Below are 16145 nucleotides of genomic sequence, written 5' to 3' on the forward strand. Positions count from 1 at the left end.
AATACTCAGTCAACCCTTGAGTGTTCATTTGTGGTGTGTGCTTTGAACTCTACATAAAAGCTAAGCAAAAAGATATGTTTCCCCCTCATTCCTCCTCTTTGTCAGCACAAAAAGTTAACTTACACCTGCAACTCATTAGAAGTTCTACTTCTTTTTACCGGTAGCCATTTCTTAAAATCTATTTATAGGCTGTCCTGGAGCTGTGTGCAGTTTATAATGTCAGAAATTTGTCCCCAGGATCTTCACATGTGACTTCCAAGAGCAAGATATCTTGGAAGAAAGAGGCCATTGTGGTAGTTACTCTTCCTTGTAGGTTTGGTACCTTAAAGAGAGCTTTTCATTCAAAGGAAGAGTGACTTATTATGATGTAATATTTTAAACTTGTTTCCAGTTCTTCTTCTCTGCTCATCCAAGTTTTTACACATAAATATGAAGATGTGCCCTCTAAGCCTGCCCTCTCTTAAGTCCTGACCCTGCAAGAATCAAAACATTGAACTAGAATCACTCGGTTCAGATTCAGAGCATTCAGCAGAGCTGTTGAAAACACCACTAAAGAGTATGTGTGTGCATGCATATGTAAGTCAAAATTTACTGTGTAAACTTTGCACATTAAGACATGAAAAATATTGGCATTTCTTCAGATTTCTACTGTTCCTTACTGGTTCTTGATACAGCAACCTCTGCTCCCCTTAACTGGATGACTTAATAATGCCTGTCTCCCCCGTGAGTCTGAGAGCAGTGAGTAGGCTCTTAGGGACTCATTCTGTGACTACCTACAGAAAGTCTGGACAATGAGTTGCCCAGAGATGATTAGAAAGATGGATTGGGGTTAACAGCTATCCCTAAATAGTCCTTTTCTCATCTTGCATGCCCATTCTCATAGCCAAACACATTGTAGCTGAGATTAGTGGACTTGGGAGATAAATAGTAACTAGTGTCTGTGAAACAATATAGTAGAAGCAAAAAATCAGAGGAATCCCACTCCACCCCCACCCCCAAGACCAAGGCAGTATCTTATTACCTCCTTCTTAAGTATTTTATCTAGGATCACAAATGTACTGCCAAGAGAGAGCAAAGTTTTGTCTTCTTTCACAAGGTCTGCATAAAAGTCACTGTAAAATAAATTACATTAAGAAAAACTAGGTTAGAGGCAATACTGTCTGCAAAGGGAACACTGATAAGGTGCTTTGCAGTTAGTGTAAATGAAGTACATTTTGTATAGGTGCTACACTTTGATTCTCAGAAACCTGCTCTAGCAGGAAGATGACAACACCGGTGCCTGACAGTCTTCATCTCCCTAAAACTCTCTCCATTCTGCACTGGAAAGAAAACAAAAATGTCTGATGCTATTCAGGAAACAGAATTCTCTCTAAATTAGACAAAGACAAGACCAAACATTGCATTTCTCAAATCAGAGCAGTTTGGTATTTTTTCCAGCTAGAAGTGAGTACAGAGCTTTAAGACAGCTTCCTACCAAAATCTCTTTCTAAATTAATACATTCACATTAGCTGTCCTATCTCTACTGAAAGAGTTATAGAGAAAAAGTATTCTGATTATTTAAAGGATTTCAGGTTATGAGTGCTATACAACACAAATGTCTATTTATAAAGGAAGAAATTCTGGCTGTAACTGAGTAGACTAAGGCCAAAAAGATGACCATGGCAGGCACAGAGCTAGATGACAATCAGAGACCTCTCATCCTCTGTGGAAAATAAAATAAACAGGACCAACCTGACAAGAGCTTTTATTTCTGTTTCATCCATTTCCTTCACCAGCTGAACATGTTCAGGAAGAAAATGTTCTGAACCTTCAGAGCCAGTTGTTGCTGTTTTGATGGGAGGCACTGGAAATAGAATATTTTTCATGTGCAATTCCAAAAACTTTTCTACTTTGACAGTGTTGTTGTTGTTAGTTATCTGAGATTCATCTTCTGTGGAGGGATTTGAATTAGCCTTCTTTAGTAAGTGTGATTTGGTGCTCAAATTTTGTAAAAATGATGTATCTAGAGGAAAAGAAAGATGGGTTTCACAGATATTAGCTTCTAAGCAATGTATCAATATTTGGATATATTTATTCACAAATAGAATACATCAGTTTCATAGTATGCATATTTACTCCCATGCACTAGCTACAATGTTACCTGACACAGATGTTATTTCTTCAGTGCTACTACATTTGTTTTCATCTAGTGAAAGGTCATATATTGTAATGAAGCTTATGCCCCTATTTTTGACAAAGAAAACAGCAAACTCAAACAAAGATATCAAAGTGCAACTTTTTGGCATGATGTTTGCCAGCTTCAGAGAGTTTTTGTTCAGACCAGCTGAAGACATGAAGAAATGAAGCCCCATACTGCTTCATCAGTCACTTGATGAATAACTGCTTGTTAGTCCACTGGTATTAATTTTAATAATTTTCAATTTCTGTATAAATCCATTTATCAATAATATTTGCTTGAATGAAGAGAAACTACCTTCATAAGCCAACCATTTCCAGTAGGGTTTATGTGCTGCTCTCACGTTTTGAATAGATTCAACAGCACTAAAAAATAAACCAGATTAACAGTATTAGCAATAATGAAAATCATAAGAGGAATTATAACTTACTTCAACAAAATATCAAAACCAAAAAATCCAACTGAAAATGAGCAAACTTTGATTTCTTCCAAGAATCTAAAACAGAACAAAAGTCGATAGGCACATTGCCTGCAAAGATTAGAGAGTCAAAAAAGAAAAGTGAAGACCACATACAGCATGTACACACATTTATACATTGAGTGAAATCCCAACCCTGCTGTTGGAGGAAGCACACCTGTATGAGTTCAGGAAAAATTTGTCCTATCAATTCTTGCCAAGAGATTTTGTCTACACAATGTAAAGATTTAATGAGAATGACTCAAAAGCAAGGCAATCTGTTCAGGAACTAAGTAAATCACATACCCTGCTATTCTTTGTGTTGAACTCTCCTTTTTATTATCACTGGTATTTGCAGCACTATGGGCAAATGGTCCCATTGCATCAGCTATCATACAAACACAATTCAGGTTGTGTTAAATTCAGAAGAAATTCCATGTACTTGCAGATTACTTGTCAGGTGTTCAGGAGCTGGGCTGATATGTTGGATAAGTATGCAATCAACTCTCTATTGACACAGGATGACAGCAATGTGAGATACCACAACTGGTAGAGAAGAAAAAGAGGGCACAGAGGGGTTATGGGATGTGCTAGGAGCAAAATAGGCAGTTTTGCTCCATCAGTTTACCAAATGAAACTCAGCCCACAATCTGTGTATATCCACACTGCTTCCCTGACTGATCCAAGTTCTGAGTTTTAACTAACACAGCCAACTGGGAGGTGCTGCCGTTAAAGGGCATGAGGAGCATTTCTGCTAGGAAAAGCACAGGACAGCTACTGAGCTGGGATAAAGATGGAGGACATGGAGGTGTGGAGGAGATAATGCAAACAGGTAGAGAGAAAGACACTCTTTACATGTGGGACTGACTCAGGCCCAAGGTTCAGAATGCTTTACTAGGTCATATTCCACCACTGTACACACACAGTCTTAGCGTCTCTAAAAAGAAGTTAGACTTGAAATTTAAGGTACAGCTCTACATAGTCAACTGCTTTTGCACCCCAGAGCTCAATGCTCCAAATTCCAGAAACACAAGAATTCATCCAGACTGGCTTGCATAGCCTCAACTCTCAGTGATGACAGAAAGGTTTGCCCCAGCTATTGCTGTACTGCAGTGACTGAAGTGGCTCTGGGGTCTGAAGCACCAACCCTTGCAGTTGCATATCTTCCCAAATACTGGCTGTAGCTAACTGGTATTACCTTGATTACAGCAGGATTATCTCAGCCTCGAGTGAGGTGGATTTCTATAGGATAACAAGGCCTAAGGATAAAATGGCTTAAAGTTTTAAGCTATAAGATCTCACAACTTGAAGTAATTTCAGGAACAAAAGTATATAAAACTGTACCTTGAACGACTTTTTAAAAATGCAAGTTATCCAAAGCAGAAAATAATATATTATAAACCACCATATTAAAACTTCAGCAAAAGGATCAAAGCATGCATGTCTTTAGTCTCTTTAAAAAACACATTCTAAAATTATTTATATGCTTACCTTAGACAAGGTGCCATTTCTCCAGTTATTTGAGGTACAGGATCTCCAAGCAAAGTTTTTACAGTCATGCACACTGATTCACCCAATGATTTCAAGTGGTATCCACCCTAAAAAGTATTTTGTGTCAACTAAGGGACAAGTACTTTTAATAGCTCTCTGAATTTCAACAGAGAAAATAAACTATCCCTTTGAAATGTATCTGTATTTACAGAAACAGAAGATGACATGCAAGTGTATCTAAGTCAGATTTTCAATATGAAAACAGTAACTTAGTGGCCACCTGCTGAACTTCACTGGCATCCCATGATTGAACTCACTTCATCATAGTTCAAGTAACTTCAGAAATCAGTTATTTGCCATAAAAATGCATGCCTTCTCCATTTCCATCTACAACATGCCATCTCCAACAGTCCTTGTGGAAGATTCCTTAGAAGGTAAATGCTATCACTGTCCCCTAAAATGGCTCTACAAGAGAAATCTCCCACAGCCTGGCACTTTTAAGACATGGTTGCCTAATAGTTTGGCAGAATCTGGAGAACAAGATGGATTTAAGACTGGTAGGTGACATGCAGGAAGCCATCTATCACCTATGAAGCAGTCACACCATTTGTGGTAGTTCTGAATGCTTACTTGCACTTCAGCTAATAGACAAAAATATCTATAATAACCTGCTACAGAGAAGGATGATGGAAGAAGGGTCATGCAAAACAAAAGGTTCACTCTTGAAGTCCCTGTTGGCAGCAATATTTCCACACATTTATTTACTTGAAAAGCCACTATTTTTTCTAACATGCAGCAGAAATAAGGAGTTGAAGTCTAGATTTCAAAAGGAGAAAACATTTTAATTGTTTAAAAGAAGAATAAAAAAGAGCTCCTATAGAGCCTGCATACAGTCATTAAATCAAAAAAAGAGGGGATTTTCTAAGTGTTCCATTACTAAGTAAGAGTATATTTATGTTAAAGGTTTTATAAAATCTCCTGGAGTAAGATACACTTGTAAAAACATTGGTAATACAGCCTATTCACTAAATACATTTTAATGAGTTTGGGACTGTCAAGAGCAGTAGACTAATCACTGTTCACAAGAACTGAACAGATTTGTGGAAGATATGGTTTTTTTGAATGATAAGCATATGGCTCCTTTGTTTCAAAAATCTGTAGTGTAAGAGCACTGTCAAATCTTAGGCATTTTTGCATTCCTGGTACTCAAAAGAATGAAAAAAATAAGAAATTATTTTGTTAAGAAGCTTTGCCTCCTAGCTTCTAGTTTGCCCTAAATGGTCTAATACAAAGACATATCCCCTGGGAGTACATTTCAAAAGTCTTTACCTCTAGGATGACACACAGCTTTCCATTAGCTAACTGCATCAGGAAATGGGTAAGGTGGGCAAAACCCTCAGGAGTGGCATTCATCTGACCCTAAACCAAAGAAAAAATTTTAAGAGATGACACCTTGATTCAAAAACACTGGTAAGAAACCCAAACAAACAATCTAACATAGCCAAGTCTGAGATGGAATACCAGAACACTTGCCTCTCATTATATCAAACAGAATGCTGAACCCACTGCATTTAAGGAGGTGAAAAAAACCAACACAGTAATTACACGATAATCTGCCTTCAGATGTCTTGTTGTAATATTTAATGAACAAAGGTCACCCTAAAGATTCAAGCATGTATTTTTAGCTTGATCAATGTGAATTTCACTTAGCAATCACAGGATTAAATCAGCAGGAATATTTTCCTAATAGATTCAAGACTGACAACACGAAGACCACAAGTTACTTACTTCAGGGTCACCAATTCCAGAATCATATCCAGAGGAGACAATAACCAGATCAGGATCAAACTGTTATAAAAGAGAGACAGTTGCAGCACATCTTTAGGTCCTATTTTCAATTGTAGGGATTACAACTGTACCATGATCAGCAGCTATTTCAATTTAAATATGAACACAAGTAAGGATTCTCCTTGAATACATTTTACACTATTTTTGTATGTGCTGGGGAAGTTGCAGAAGATTGTGTTGAATATTTAAAAGCTAAAATGCTATAAATACTATTCAGTTGATCAGGGCAACATCACACCAGCAGAATAAATGTATTAACTGTGCTACTGGCAATTACTGCATTTCTGTAAAATATTCAATGGTACCTGCTTTAGAAACACTAAGGAAGTGCTCTTTGGCACTAAAAAATTACCTCAAAAGCCATTGGAAGCAACACATGGAAAAACGCAGCAAGATAATCTGAATTTCCCATCCCAACCTGAAAAATATGAGAAACACAGGGCATGTTTTCCAATTGGAATGATAAATTTTCTAAGGTTCTTCAAGACTGTAGGGAAAGATGGGAGAAGTTGAGAATAGATAGGAAAGATGAGGGAATCTTATGAAGTACAGTAAAAAATCCTCTATTTAAGTAAAGTGCATAAATATCGACCATTTTTAATCTTAATGAGCTTCAGTCCTCTGCTAAACAAGGATGGATGATACTGTCTCCTGAAACACTTTTTGATTTGATGACTGGCAAGATATTAAAGTAAAAATGAGTGTGTAAATTCTTCTCTCCCTTTTATTTTTCAAACATTATCACATTCTGAGCCATATTTTCCCAGCAGACCTTCCCCTGACAGGATGGATATACACTCTGTAAGACATTTGCCAAGCAAGTGAAGCAGTGCACTTACTCACAAAGTGTTACACAAAGGATGAGATACAAAACAATTGCACTTGCTTTGTTGTGCTGCAAACAATATTTACCTTATTCCAAGGCAAATTTATGTTAAAACCTTTTCCTTTTCCCAGACCAACAGCATCATAATCAGATTCTTTCAGTGATGGCCAGAATTCCTGATGTTCATAGCGATGCCAAGAAAAGTACAAAACACTGAAAATAAAAAAAATAAAAACCCAATTTGACAAAAAGATTGTGGAAATGACTTTATATCTTGAACCTGATGGCTGCATGGCCTGAAAGCAAGAAAATAAAACTATCCTATCCTTTCTCCTTAGTTTTCTCAAAGGATTTAGACTGTGAAAATTGGTAGAGTAGGTCCTATGCCAAAATTAACCTAAAAATTAACATGCTAAAAATTACTTATGTCACTTTTCAAAAAAAAAAAAAAAGCTCACATATTTTATCCAACTACCACTTGAAGACTTTGACTGAGAGATTCATGAAGAGATAACAGAGGTACTACCTGAGTAGTGGAAAATCGAGGCAATGATATTGCTTATTTTATTTGTTATTCTTAAAGTAAAAGAGATTTACATTTTATTTTGATTTAGATATTTACTTCTATTTTGTAACAAATGAAAAACAGAGACTAAAATAGCAAGGCTAATGTCTCACAAGATTCTAGTTTTAGAAGTTTAAGAGATCTTATTCTCCAGAAAGGCAAGCAATCTTTAAACAGTTGACATTAAAGAAGAAAAAAAAATCCTTCAAACCTGGGATCTTCTTCAAATATATATTGAGTTCCTTGCCCATGGTGCACATCCCAGTCAACAATGAGGATTCTGTACAGATCAGTAAAATGAAACATTCAGAGGAAGAGCCTCAGCATCCTAATCTACAGAAGGTGTAAATGAAAAACGTTTTTCTGAACCAAAAGGAACATGACACCCAGAAAGCTCTAGACATTAATCTAAACTAGTACAATGTCAAACCCTTGTTTACACATTAAAAGCTTCTCTAGAGTCAACCAAGCACTTACCTCTGCAGACCATATTTCACTTTTGCATATTCTGCTGCAATAGCCACGTTGTTGAACAAACAGAACCCATTAGCTGCATTTCTCTGGCTGTGGTGACCTGGAGGTCTGAAGCAAAATTTTATAAATTATTCACACCAGAAGAGGTTTTGCTAAGTGAAATCTTCCTCAGGTATTTTCTTACCTGACTAACGCCATTCCATTGCGCACTTTCCCTGCCATCACAGCGTCCACCAGCTGCAAAGCTGCTCCTACTGCTAGCCTGGCACAGTGGTAAGTGCTCTGAGAAGGAGAAACTCATCAGCTTAAACAAGGCACCCATGAGTGCTTTAGCATCCCAACAGCAAACTGTCCTGACACAATTCTACCCCACTGAAGCTATACAAAGATAGCTGAAACAGAACTTTACAACACAGGCTCCAGTGTGCTTTCCCCTGTGATTACCAGTGATCACCAGAATCTTTATAAGGATGCTCTCTGTGGAGCAGTCAAAAATGTGAGATAGATGTATTGAGTGGAATAACATGGCATCTTTGAAAACAAGGAATGAAACCCTGCAGAAACATAGCACGGAAGACTTCATCTCCATTTCATGGAACAACATTTAAGAGCAATTGTTACCAAAATGTGATTTGCAGGTCACTAATGGTCTACAGTGACATTAAGTGACAAAACTAGAGCTAAAATTTGAGTAGTGCATTATACTGCTGTGATACAATTACAAAATAGACAACAGGACACTTGAGCAATTTAAATTGCAGCATTATACTAAAATAGAAACAGAAAATGACAGTATCATAAATAAATGTGAGACTACCTCAGTAGCAAAAAAGTATTTTTAATCTTCCCCTCCTTAGAAAAATGCCACTCAGGAGCAGTAAGACAAATAGTTGTAACTCCCAAGAGAGGAAGCAGTTTAACTTACACACCGGATGAAAGAAAAAAGCATCGTAATTTTCAGAGACCCTTTTCAGCTCCTCCTCATTCATTGTCTGAGTGCTTTTTGCCACTTCCAAGTGCTCTAAACTGCAGGGGAGAGAGATTAACACAACACTTAAGTAAGCAACTATAAACATTTTTTAGAAGTTTACTTGTATTCCTATGTATAAATCAGCATTCATTGCTTAAGACTCCACAGAGTGAGAATGTAGATTTAGTGGAATAGCAGATTCATAATTCAGCACCTATGCCATACTCAGCATTGTGACACATTTTCCATTGAAATTAATGGAGGCCACTGCATTTTGGAACAGTCTTTTCAAATGGACCAAATACAATCTGGAGGTATGAGATCTGCTGTTTCATTGGATTAATCTGAATGAAAGTTAAGTTTCAGACCTGTGAACCAACAGGATCTCCTCCTCGCTTCCTTCTCTGATGGGCACATGGACACACCTTTCCACAAGATGGTAACTCCTAAGCTGCTCATAGGAGGATGAAAGTCTTTCTGGCACTTCTATATCACAAATGGGACTAAAAATAAACAATAATTACATTACTGTAATACTATACCAGCACAGGTAAATAATACACTTCATAAAGCCTAGCTTTTAACTCCCCATTTTAAGAAAATTCATTACTCTCAAAGAGAGATACATGAGAGTAAAAATGGAAAAAAAATCTTAAAGTATGTTCTGTTTCAGAACTGAGTCAGAAATTGATTCTAAAATATGTAAGCAAAAACGAATCTTAAAAAAAAACCCAAACAAACAATACAATAGCATCATTTTTTGCTTCTTCTCTCACTGGTAAAAAGTTGCAATGCTTAACTACAGACACGGGAATGCTGCAATTAAAAGCTGTAAGTTACAATGAAGGTGAATGGAGGAGAAGCAGGTGTGGGAGAGAAGACAACAATGGATTGTTACTCTGAGCACTGCAAAGGAATTCCTCTAATTTATGAAAATTTAAGTAATATACGAATTTCTAACTGAATGTAATTGACATGTTTCAGCTGAGTGAGTACATCTGCGCACTTTTCCAAGGTCAATGATACTTTAATTTTATAAACAATTTAATTAGCTTAAAACACATTACTTAGGGGGCTACTCAGACGCCTCATCCTAACAACTCTTGTTCAAGCCTCCCAGACTGGATGCCTCCAGTTTCTCAAATCCAGTTTCAGATAATCATTACAGTATCTAGATACAAACCGTGAATAAAATATTTTTTTTCCTCTTGGAGGAAAGACTTTCTTTTTACTCGGAAATGACAGGAAGTACTACCAGGTACTTCCTATTACATTTACAAAACGTGCATTTATTTAGTACTGCTCTCACGAGTTCTAATAAGAATCCATTAATAAAAACAACAGCAGTGACTTACTCATTCCAAAGCAGTTTGTGAGTGGTCATCTGCTCATCATAAATCAGCGCTGTTCCTGAAGCCATTGCTACAACCGAGCAGAACAAAAACACCAGGACACATATTTCACAGCAGAACTAAACTTAAACCCAGTTGCTATCACACTAGATAGTGAGAATATAAGCACAGAGCATACCTGCTTGTATGAACCACTTACTATTACACTAGATAGTGACAATATAAGTACAGAACATACCTGCTTGCATGACAGCTTTGTACTTTAAACTTTGTACTTACAGAACGAAATCAAAGGGAAACATTAAAGACTCAGATTCTGACAAAAGTGCACCCACCGAAACTGGGTGCGGGCAGGCAGGACTCACAATGACCGAGTGCTCCAGAGCTGGGCGCTGCCACTCGTGCTGCGGGGGCTCACCCGGCTCCCCGAACCCCCGTGCGAGCAGCGGAGGCTCCGAGCCCAGGCCGCCTCCTCCCTCCATGGCACACAGACTTACCTGTGCGGCCGGCCGAACAGCGCGGGGGACAGCTGGAGCTACAGAGCCACGAAGTAGGAACAACAGGATTTCATACACCGCGGCACAACAGTTACAGGGATCTGTCTGGTTTAGAACTCCATCGGTCTCTCACAAACCCCAGAGAGACGCTGAAGAGAGGCAAAGAAGCCGACGGGCAGAGAGCGGATGCGAGCGCGCTGCTGCCGGCCGCGGGGCCGCGTACCCTGGGCCGCCGCTCGCCTCCCGCGCAGCCCGGCAGCCCCTCACGGAACCAGCCCGGCAGCCCCTCACGGAACCAGCCCGGCCCCGCAGCCGCCCACAGAACCAGCCCGGCCCCGCGCCCGGCCGACGCCTTCCGAGGCCGGGGAGAGGCGGGGAGGGCGGGGAGGCGGCGCGTCCCGGGCCTGGCTGTGGGCGTGCCGAGCGCCGCCCCGCCCCGGCCCGCCGGGAGCGCGGTTGAGGCGCGGTTCCAGCGGCGCTGCGGAGCTCCGGGCAGTGCAACCGCTCGAGGGGTTTTAGCGTGGAAGTGACCCAAGAGCGAAACACCCACCCCCAGCCCCGGGCTGTGTGGCATCCTCTGGCATAATGAAAAATAAAGTAAGAGCCGGGACCAAAGGGGTGACTGCTCCATTTCCGCAGAGTGGGCCCGGGCGCTGATGCCTCTCCTGCCCGTCCGAGGCGTGATGGGGCAGCCGGCCCGTCTGTGAGCACAGCGTCTTTCATTACTGACCGCCTTTTGTATTGGTTTCTTTTCCCCGCTTTTTTCTATTATTTTTTATTTTACTTTTTTATTGGTTTCTTTTCCTCGCTTTTTTCCCAGTTCATGGTAGAAAAGTGACGAACAGGTGTTGTCACATTCAATAACCTGATACAAACCTGCACTTTTGGGGAATGTATCCGAACCCCAGATCATTACAGGTGCGAATTTTAAAAATCTACTGCCCATAAGCCTTCCCCGTATTTGTTTCAAGAAAGTATAGTAATAGACACTGTATTATTGAAATAGTTTCTAATTTATGCATTACCACCTGTTACTGTGTTTATTATACACATTTATAAAACTAAAGTCAAGTTCTGTCCATCTTCATGTAGTCTTTAATTTCAGTGTATTGCACTGACCATGAGGATGCCAATCATGTGCCTACTGTAATTTTTTTTAATGTTTTGATTCCATTAGTTCCCTGCAGATCATTTGGAGAACGGGTAAATTTTATACATTAACTTTTGTAATGTGTTTGAAAATGAGAGGGACTTTTCAGTAGCAGGGATCTGATTTATGGCACCCAGTAACCAAATTTTCTTGCGACTGGGGCCAAACATACCGGGTTAATTATTCTTCTCTTGATTCCACTCTGATTCCGGCGAAAGCGACCAGCAGAGGGCTGCCTCCTTTCAAAGTACTCCAACGGGAGACAATGAGGCAGATTCATGACACGTTAGGCAAGGGAAAGTTTAGGTAACTGGAGAAAATGGTAGAGCAAGTGGTATAGACAAATATATTGAAAGCAGCTGGATTTGAAACTGGTTTATGCTGGGTTTCTCACATATTACAAATGTTTTAATCATAACTCAAAGAAACATTTTTCCATAGCTGTCCAAGTTCCAACAGGACAAGAGTAGCTGTAACATTACCAAAAGGAAACCTGATACAAATGTGGTTTGAGTTCAACTTACAATACTATTTAAAAGGAAATGAAAGCTTTAGTTTCAACTTATAATACATTCCTATTTACAAGATAGGTTTGGCATGAGAAATATAATCTTCTTTTTACAAATAATATGATAAATATTTACAAGCATTTATGTTGTCTCCACTTCTGAGTGGCCAAAGTCAGCTGGGAGTCCTTCCTCTGCCAGCGATAAACCTGTTTTACCAAAATGATGCCCTCTTCAATGTTCCCCACAAGGAGATACACCATGGGACGGTGGGTGGGACTCATCCTCTCTATACATTTTTCATTAATTAGCAGCCACTGTTGTATCATACTCTGGGTTTCATAGGGCAACAGTGAGCCCTGGGTAATGAATTCCACCTGGCATTCAATGTTATACTCTTGGTCCTCAAATGCTGTTCTCTTCTTGGACAGCTTTACTTTCACTGCTATGGAAAAACGAAAAGGAAGTGCAAGTCAGACCATTTCTCAAGTGCAATAGAAAACAGCACCAGTGAAAACAGGAAAATTTCTTAAGAATATGTTCATAATTTATGTTGACAGAGTGTGGTGAAGCCTTTTCCAGCTAAAGTTTAAAGCATTTTTGAAAAATAAATTTTATGTAGTAAAGGGTTTTTTTCCATTAAATTAGGTGACTAGAAAAAATATTTTCACAAGTGTGAGTAATTTATTTTTACCATCACCATGTTATATCAAACTTCAAGTAATTACATATTGTAAGCTGTTGGTCTTATTCTTGTATGACAAAACTGCCCAGCAACTGCCCAAGCAATTTTCCTGAAACTCATCTTGTCCTTGTGTGGAACCCCTAGGCAAAAATGGCTTCTTGATACCACCCTTTTAGATATTCCCTTTTCATTAGAGGCACTGCCTACCCCACTTGACTCCATCAACACTTTTTAGCATGACATTTGTCTGTATTTCTTGATCTAATGTCAACCAAAGTTGCTGAAAGTCCTTGCACTGCCATCAAAGACTTTCCAGGAAGTCTCTAGGGCAAACTCCACTCATCACTCCAACAAGACAACAGGAGGTAAGAATTCCTTCTACTGATATGATTTTCTGAGTCTCCTTCTCAGTAAGTTAGGTATCACAAAAAAACTCATTCACAAAAGTAGCAAAGATACACCATATACTGGTAAAACACTAAAGCTTTACTTTCTGCTTAAGTGCTAATAAAAGGCAAACTTGCTTATTTGGCTGCTTTTGACAGAAATATTTTCCATAAAGCATAGACCAGAACAGCTATTTGGCTGGAAACCAGATCATTGATAAATCTTTCATGCACAATAAATCCTCCTTATATTTAGATTAAAAATAACTTATTCTGAAAATCAACCTAAAGCTAAGTTAGCAGCCAAACTCTTAATCCTTTGAAATCCCTGCAGAAACTGTCACTAATTGTAATCCTACTTTTAAAGTGTTTAGAAGAAGAGTTGTTAGTCTCTCTAACAGCAGGTACATTAGCAAGGACTTACCAAAGTTACTGTCACAGAAAACTTCAAGAACTCTTTTGTGTGTAAAGAATTCCTCCACTGCTGGGCAAGTCTGGCAGGTAGGCTTTGGTAGGACTGATAAGAAATTAAAAAGTCTCATTGTTATCTTTTAGAATAATTAGTTTTAATTTTCTGCCGCCAAAGCTGAGAGCCCACTGTTTAACCAGAGAAATGACAGAGAAAATACACATCAAATACAGAGCCAGTGATAATAGGTAAAAAGTCAACAGACTTCTCTGAAAACAAGGCTAGAGATGAAAAGGAGTTTCATTTTCCATGCTCATTCAGCCCTTGTTCTGACTGACAAGATCAATTATCAGCAACAAATAAGGTAACAAATACAGTATAATTTTTAACACAAGCTGCAGTGGGTGGTAAGGGGTTAGATGGCTAATTCTGTCAGTCCCTCTGGGATTAGCTGCACTAAGCCTGTGAATATACATGAATTTGGGTGTGCTAGCAGCAACTTAACCGTACTCTTTTCCATTGAGTTAGTAAATGTGAGTGCATTTGAAGATTTGAACATTTATGCCAAGATAACTCATGCTTCTTTAAGGAAAATCAGATAAAATCATCCCAATTTTCCTAAGCTAACCTGAGAACCAGTTTGTTGTACACATAAAAGCATCTGCGATAAGGGCCATAGATAAGTCCGTAATGAGCAATTCCAGCGTGGTGTGCTCTGTGTTTGGCAGTGCCCAGAGCTGTGCAGGGTGGCGGTGCCTTCCTCCACAGCACAGCCCCTTCTGACTCCAGCCCTGGGCTCGCTGCAGTTCGCAGTGCCAGCGGTGGCACCCTGCCCATCCACACGGACCCTGGAGCAGGACAGCCAGGCCTGGCTGCAGTGACAGAACCACAGAGCGTCTGTCCCGGGAACAGCGTCCCAGGAACGCGGGGCACGGCCACCCTCCCCTCAGCGTCCCGAGCTACCTTTGTGCAGGTGTTTATAGTCCTTGGAGAGCGGTGCCAGGCACGTGTCCTCGTCGCCAGGGAAGCGGTCGCAGTCCAGGCTGGCCGGCCAGGGCTGCCCCTGGCACAGGAGCACGGGGGCGCAGCTGGCACGGACAGCAGCACACATGCTCCTGCAGGGATGGATGAACCTGTGTGCGAGCAACACCAGGCTGAGGCAGCGCAGGGATAACAGAAACTATTGCAACAGTGATTCCTGGGCAAAGTACAGCATCCTTGCTGACATTTAACATCCTTCAATAATAATATCATTCCAGAAGCAGCAGCTGTGAAAATTATGTAAGCAGTCTGTGTGTGGACTGAGCTTACAATATTTAGTTATGATTTTAAAAATGCATTTATGACAACCTGAGAAAAGCTTCAGTATAAGCCTGATTCTATTCACTGTAGGTGCTAAATGAATAAGAATAAAGTTCAGCTATAACAAAATAATACATCATATCCTTTGCCAATACCATTCATATTCCCAAGGCAAACTAAAATTGAAGTAGAACAAGTTTTCGGTACTTTTCTTTTTTCTGATGTATACAAAAAAGCTAACAGAATTACTTCAGAAAAAGTAGAGATCACCTTTAGATTATGATAAACATTCATTTGATTTCATTCCTGTTCTGGCAAATAAAGGCTGGAGATTTGTACTGTGCTGTGATACTTACGTATCTAAACAGATGGGTGCAAACAGGGAGCACAGGAACGTCCTCACGTGAGGGTGACAGTCTGTGTTTACAAGGTGCTGCCAGGTGCTGGATTTTTGGATAACTTCTGACATGCTTGTGTGTCCCATCAGGTTGGGAAGTCTCATTTCAGAGTATCCAATCTTGTGGCACATGCCCATCTCCTTGGGTATCACTACGCATTTCGTGGATAATCCAATGTCCAAGGCTGTTGCCACCCTTAGGAAACCATTCACGGCAAAAACAAGTATTTCTGCAGTCAATAACATCTTCCAGTGACTCCTGGGCTGCTGAACAGGGAGCTGTCAAACCACTCAAGTGCAGAGGCATGCTGAAAACCTTGTGGCTTATATATCCCAAGAGCTTAATGAACTCTTGGTTATCAACTGCTTATCAAATCACTCGAGACAAGACCAGGTCTTATTGCCTAATCAAGGGATTGTTGTGACAGCCAGGGAGGTGGAGAAAAAGTATAGATGTATGTTCCCCAAGGACACTGATTTGGAAGAGCCTTTCTCACATCCCACGGTGTCAGTGGCTGCAGCATGCTAGGTAGCATATTAAACTTTGACACCTGGAAGGCTCACTGTGCTTTCAAAAACAAATTAAGAGATCCCCCAGAAAAAGGATTGGGCAGACATGCTGTCTCCTGGGGCTTCTGTGTCTCCTTTGTTTT

The 16145-nt window shown here is 39.9% G+C and overlaps 2 protein-coding genes across 2 annotated transcripts in view; both read right to left on the minus strand.

The window, feature by feature from the left end:
* The window catches only part of TUBGCP6 (tubulin gamma complex associated protein 6), a 40394-nt gene extending 29462 nt beyond the window's left edge, over window positions 1-10932 (minus strand). Inside the window, exons 1-15 of the mRNA XM_036400613.2 lie at window positions 10658-10932; window positions 10164-10230; window positions 9177-9311; window positions 8768-8864; window positions 8023-8120; window positions 7842-7946; window positions 7576-7644; window positions 6886-7012; window positions 6326-6391; window positions 5914-5973; window positions 5455-5544; window positions 4126-4232; window positions 2475-2542; window positions 1733-2003; window positions 1022-1112 (exon numbers count right to left, since the gene is read on the minus strand). Of these exons, the coding sequence (XP_036256506.1) occupies window positions 1022-1112; window positions 1733-2003; window positions 2475-2542; window positions 4126-4232; window positions 5455-5544; window positions 5914-5973; window positions 6326-6391; window positions 6886-7012; window positions 7576-7644; window positions 7842-7946; window positions 8023-8120; window positions 8768-8864; window positions 9177-9311; window positions 10164-10228 (1449 nt within the window). The 5' untranslated portion in view covers window positions 10229-10230; window positions 10658-10932. The remainder of the gene's footprint in view (window positions 1-1021; window positions 1113-1732; window positions 2004-2474; window positions 2543-4125; window positions 4233-5454; window positions 5545-5913; window positions 5974-6325; window positions 6392-6885; window positions 7013-7575; window positions 7645-7841; window positions 7947-8022; window positions 8121-8767; window positions 8865-9176; window positions 9312-10163; window positions 10231-10657) is intronic.
* A 1406-nt stretch (window positions 10933-12338) lies between these two features.
* Window positions 12339-15738, minus strand: LOC118698253 (secreted frizzled-related protein 2-like). The gene is made up of 4 exons (XM_036401429.1): window positions 15452-15738; window positions 14757-14926; window positions 13809-13901; window positions 12339-12758 (listed from the first exon to the last, which is right to left on the minus strand). The coding sequence occupies exons 1-4, from the start codon at window positions 15736-15738 to the stop codon at window positions 12448-12450; spliced, it is 861 nt and encodes a 286-aa protein (XP_036257322.1). The 3' UTR covers window positions 12339-12447.
* Window positions 15739-16145: the final 407 nt, after the last annotated feature.

This window comes from Molothrus ater, chromosome 5, assembly GCF_012460135.2.
Source record: "Molothrus ater isolate BHLD 08-10-18 breed brown headed cowbird chromosome 5, BPBGC_Mater_1.1, whole genome shotgun sequence".
Taxonomy (NCBI): Eukaryota; Metazoa; Chordata; class Aves; order Passeriformes; family Icteridae; genus Molothrus; species Molothrus ater.

Bases quoted from the DNA above. Each gene is read 5' to 3' on its own strand.
- LOC118698253 (XM_036401429.1), bottom strand. From the start codon at position 15,738: ATGTTATTGACTGCAGAAATACTTGTTTTTGCCGTGAATGGTTTCCTA. The intron at 14,927-15,451 runs GTAAGTATCACA...GCTCGCACACAG, and splicing joins GCACCCATCTGTTTAGATAC to GTTCATCCATCCCTGCAGGA. The intron at 12,759-13,808 runs GTAAGTCCTTGC...GTTTTTCCATAG, and splicing joins TTTCTGTGACAGTAACTTTG to CAGTGAAAGTAAAGCTGTCC.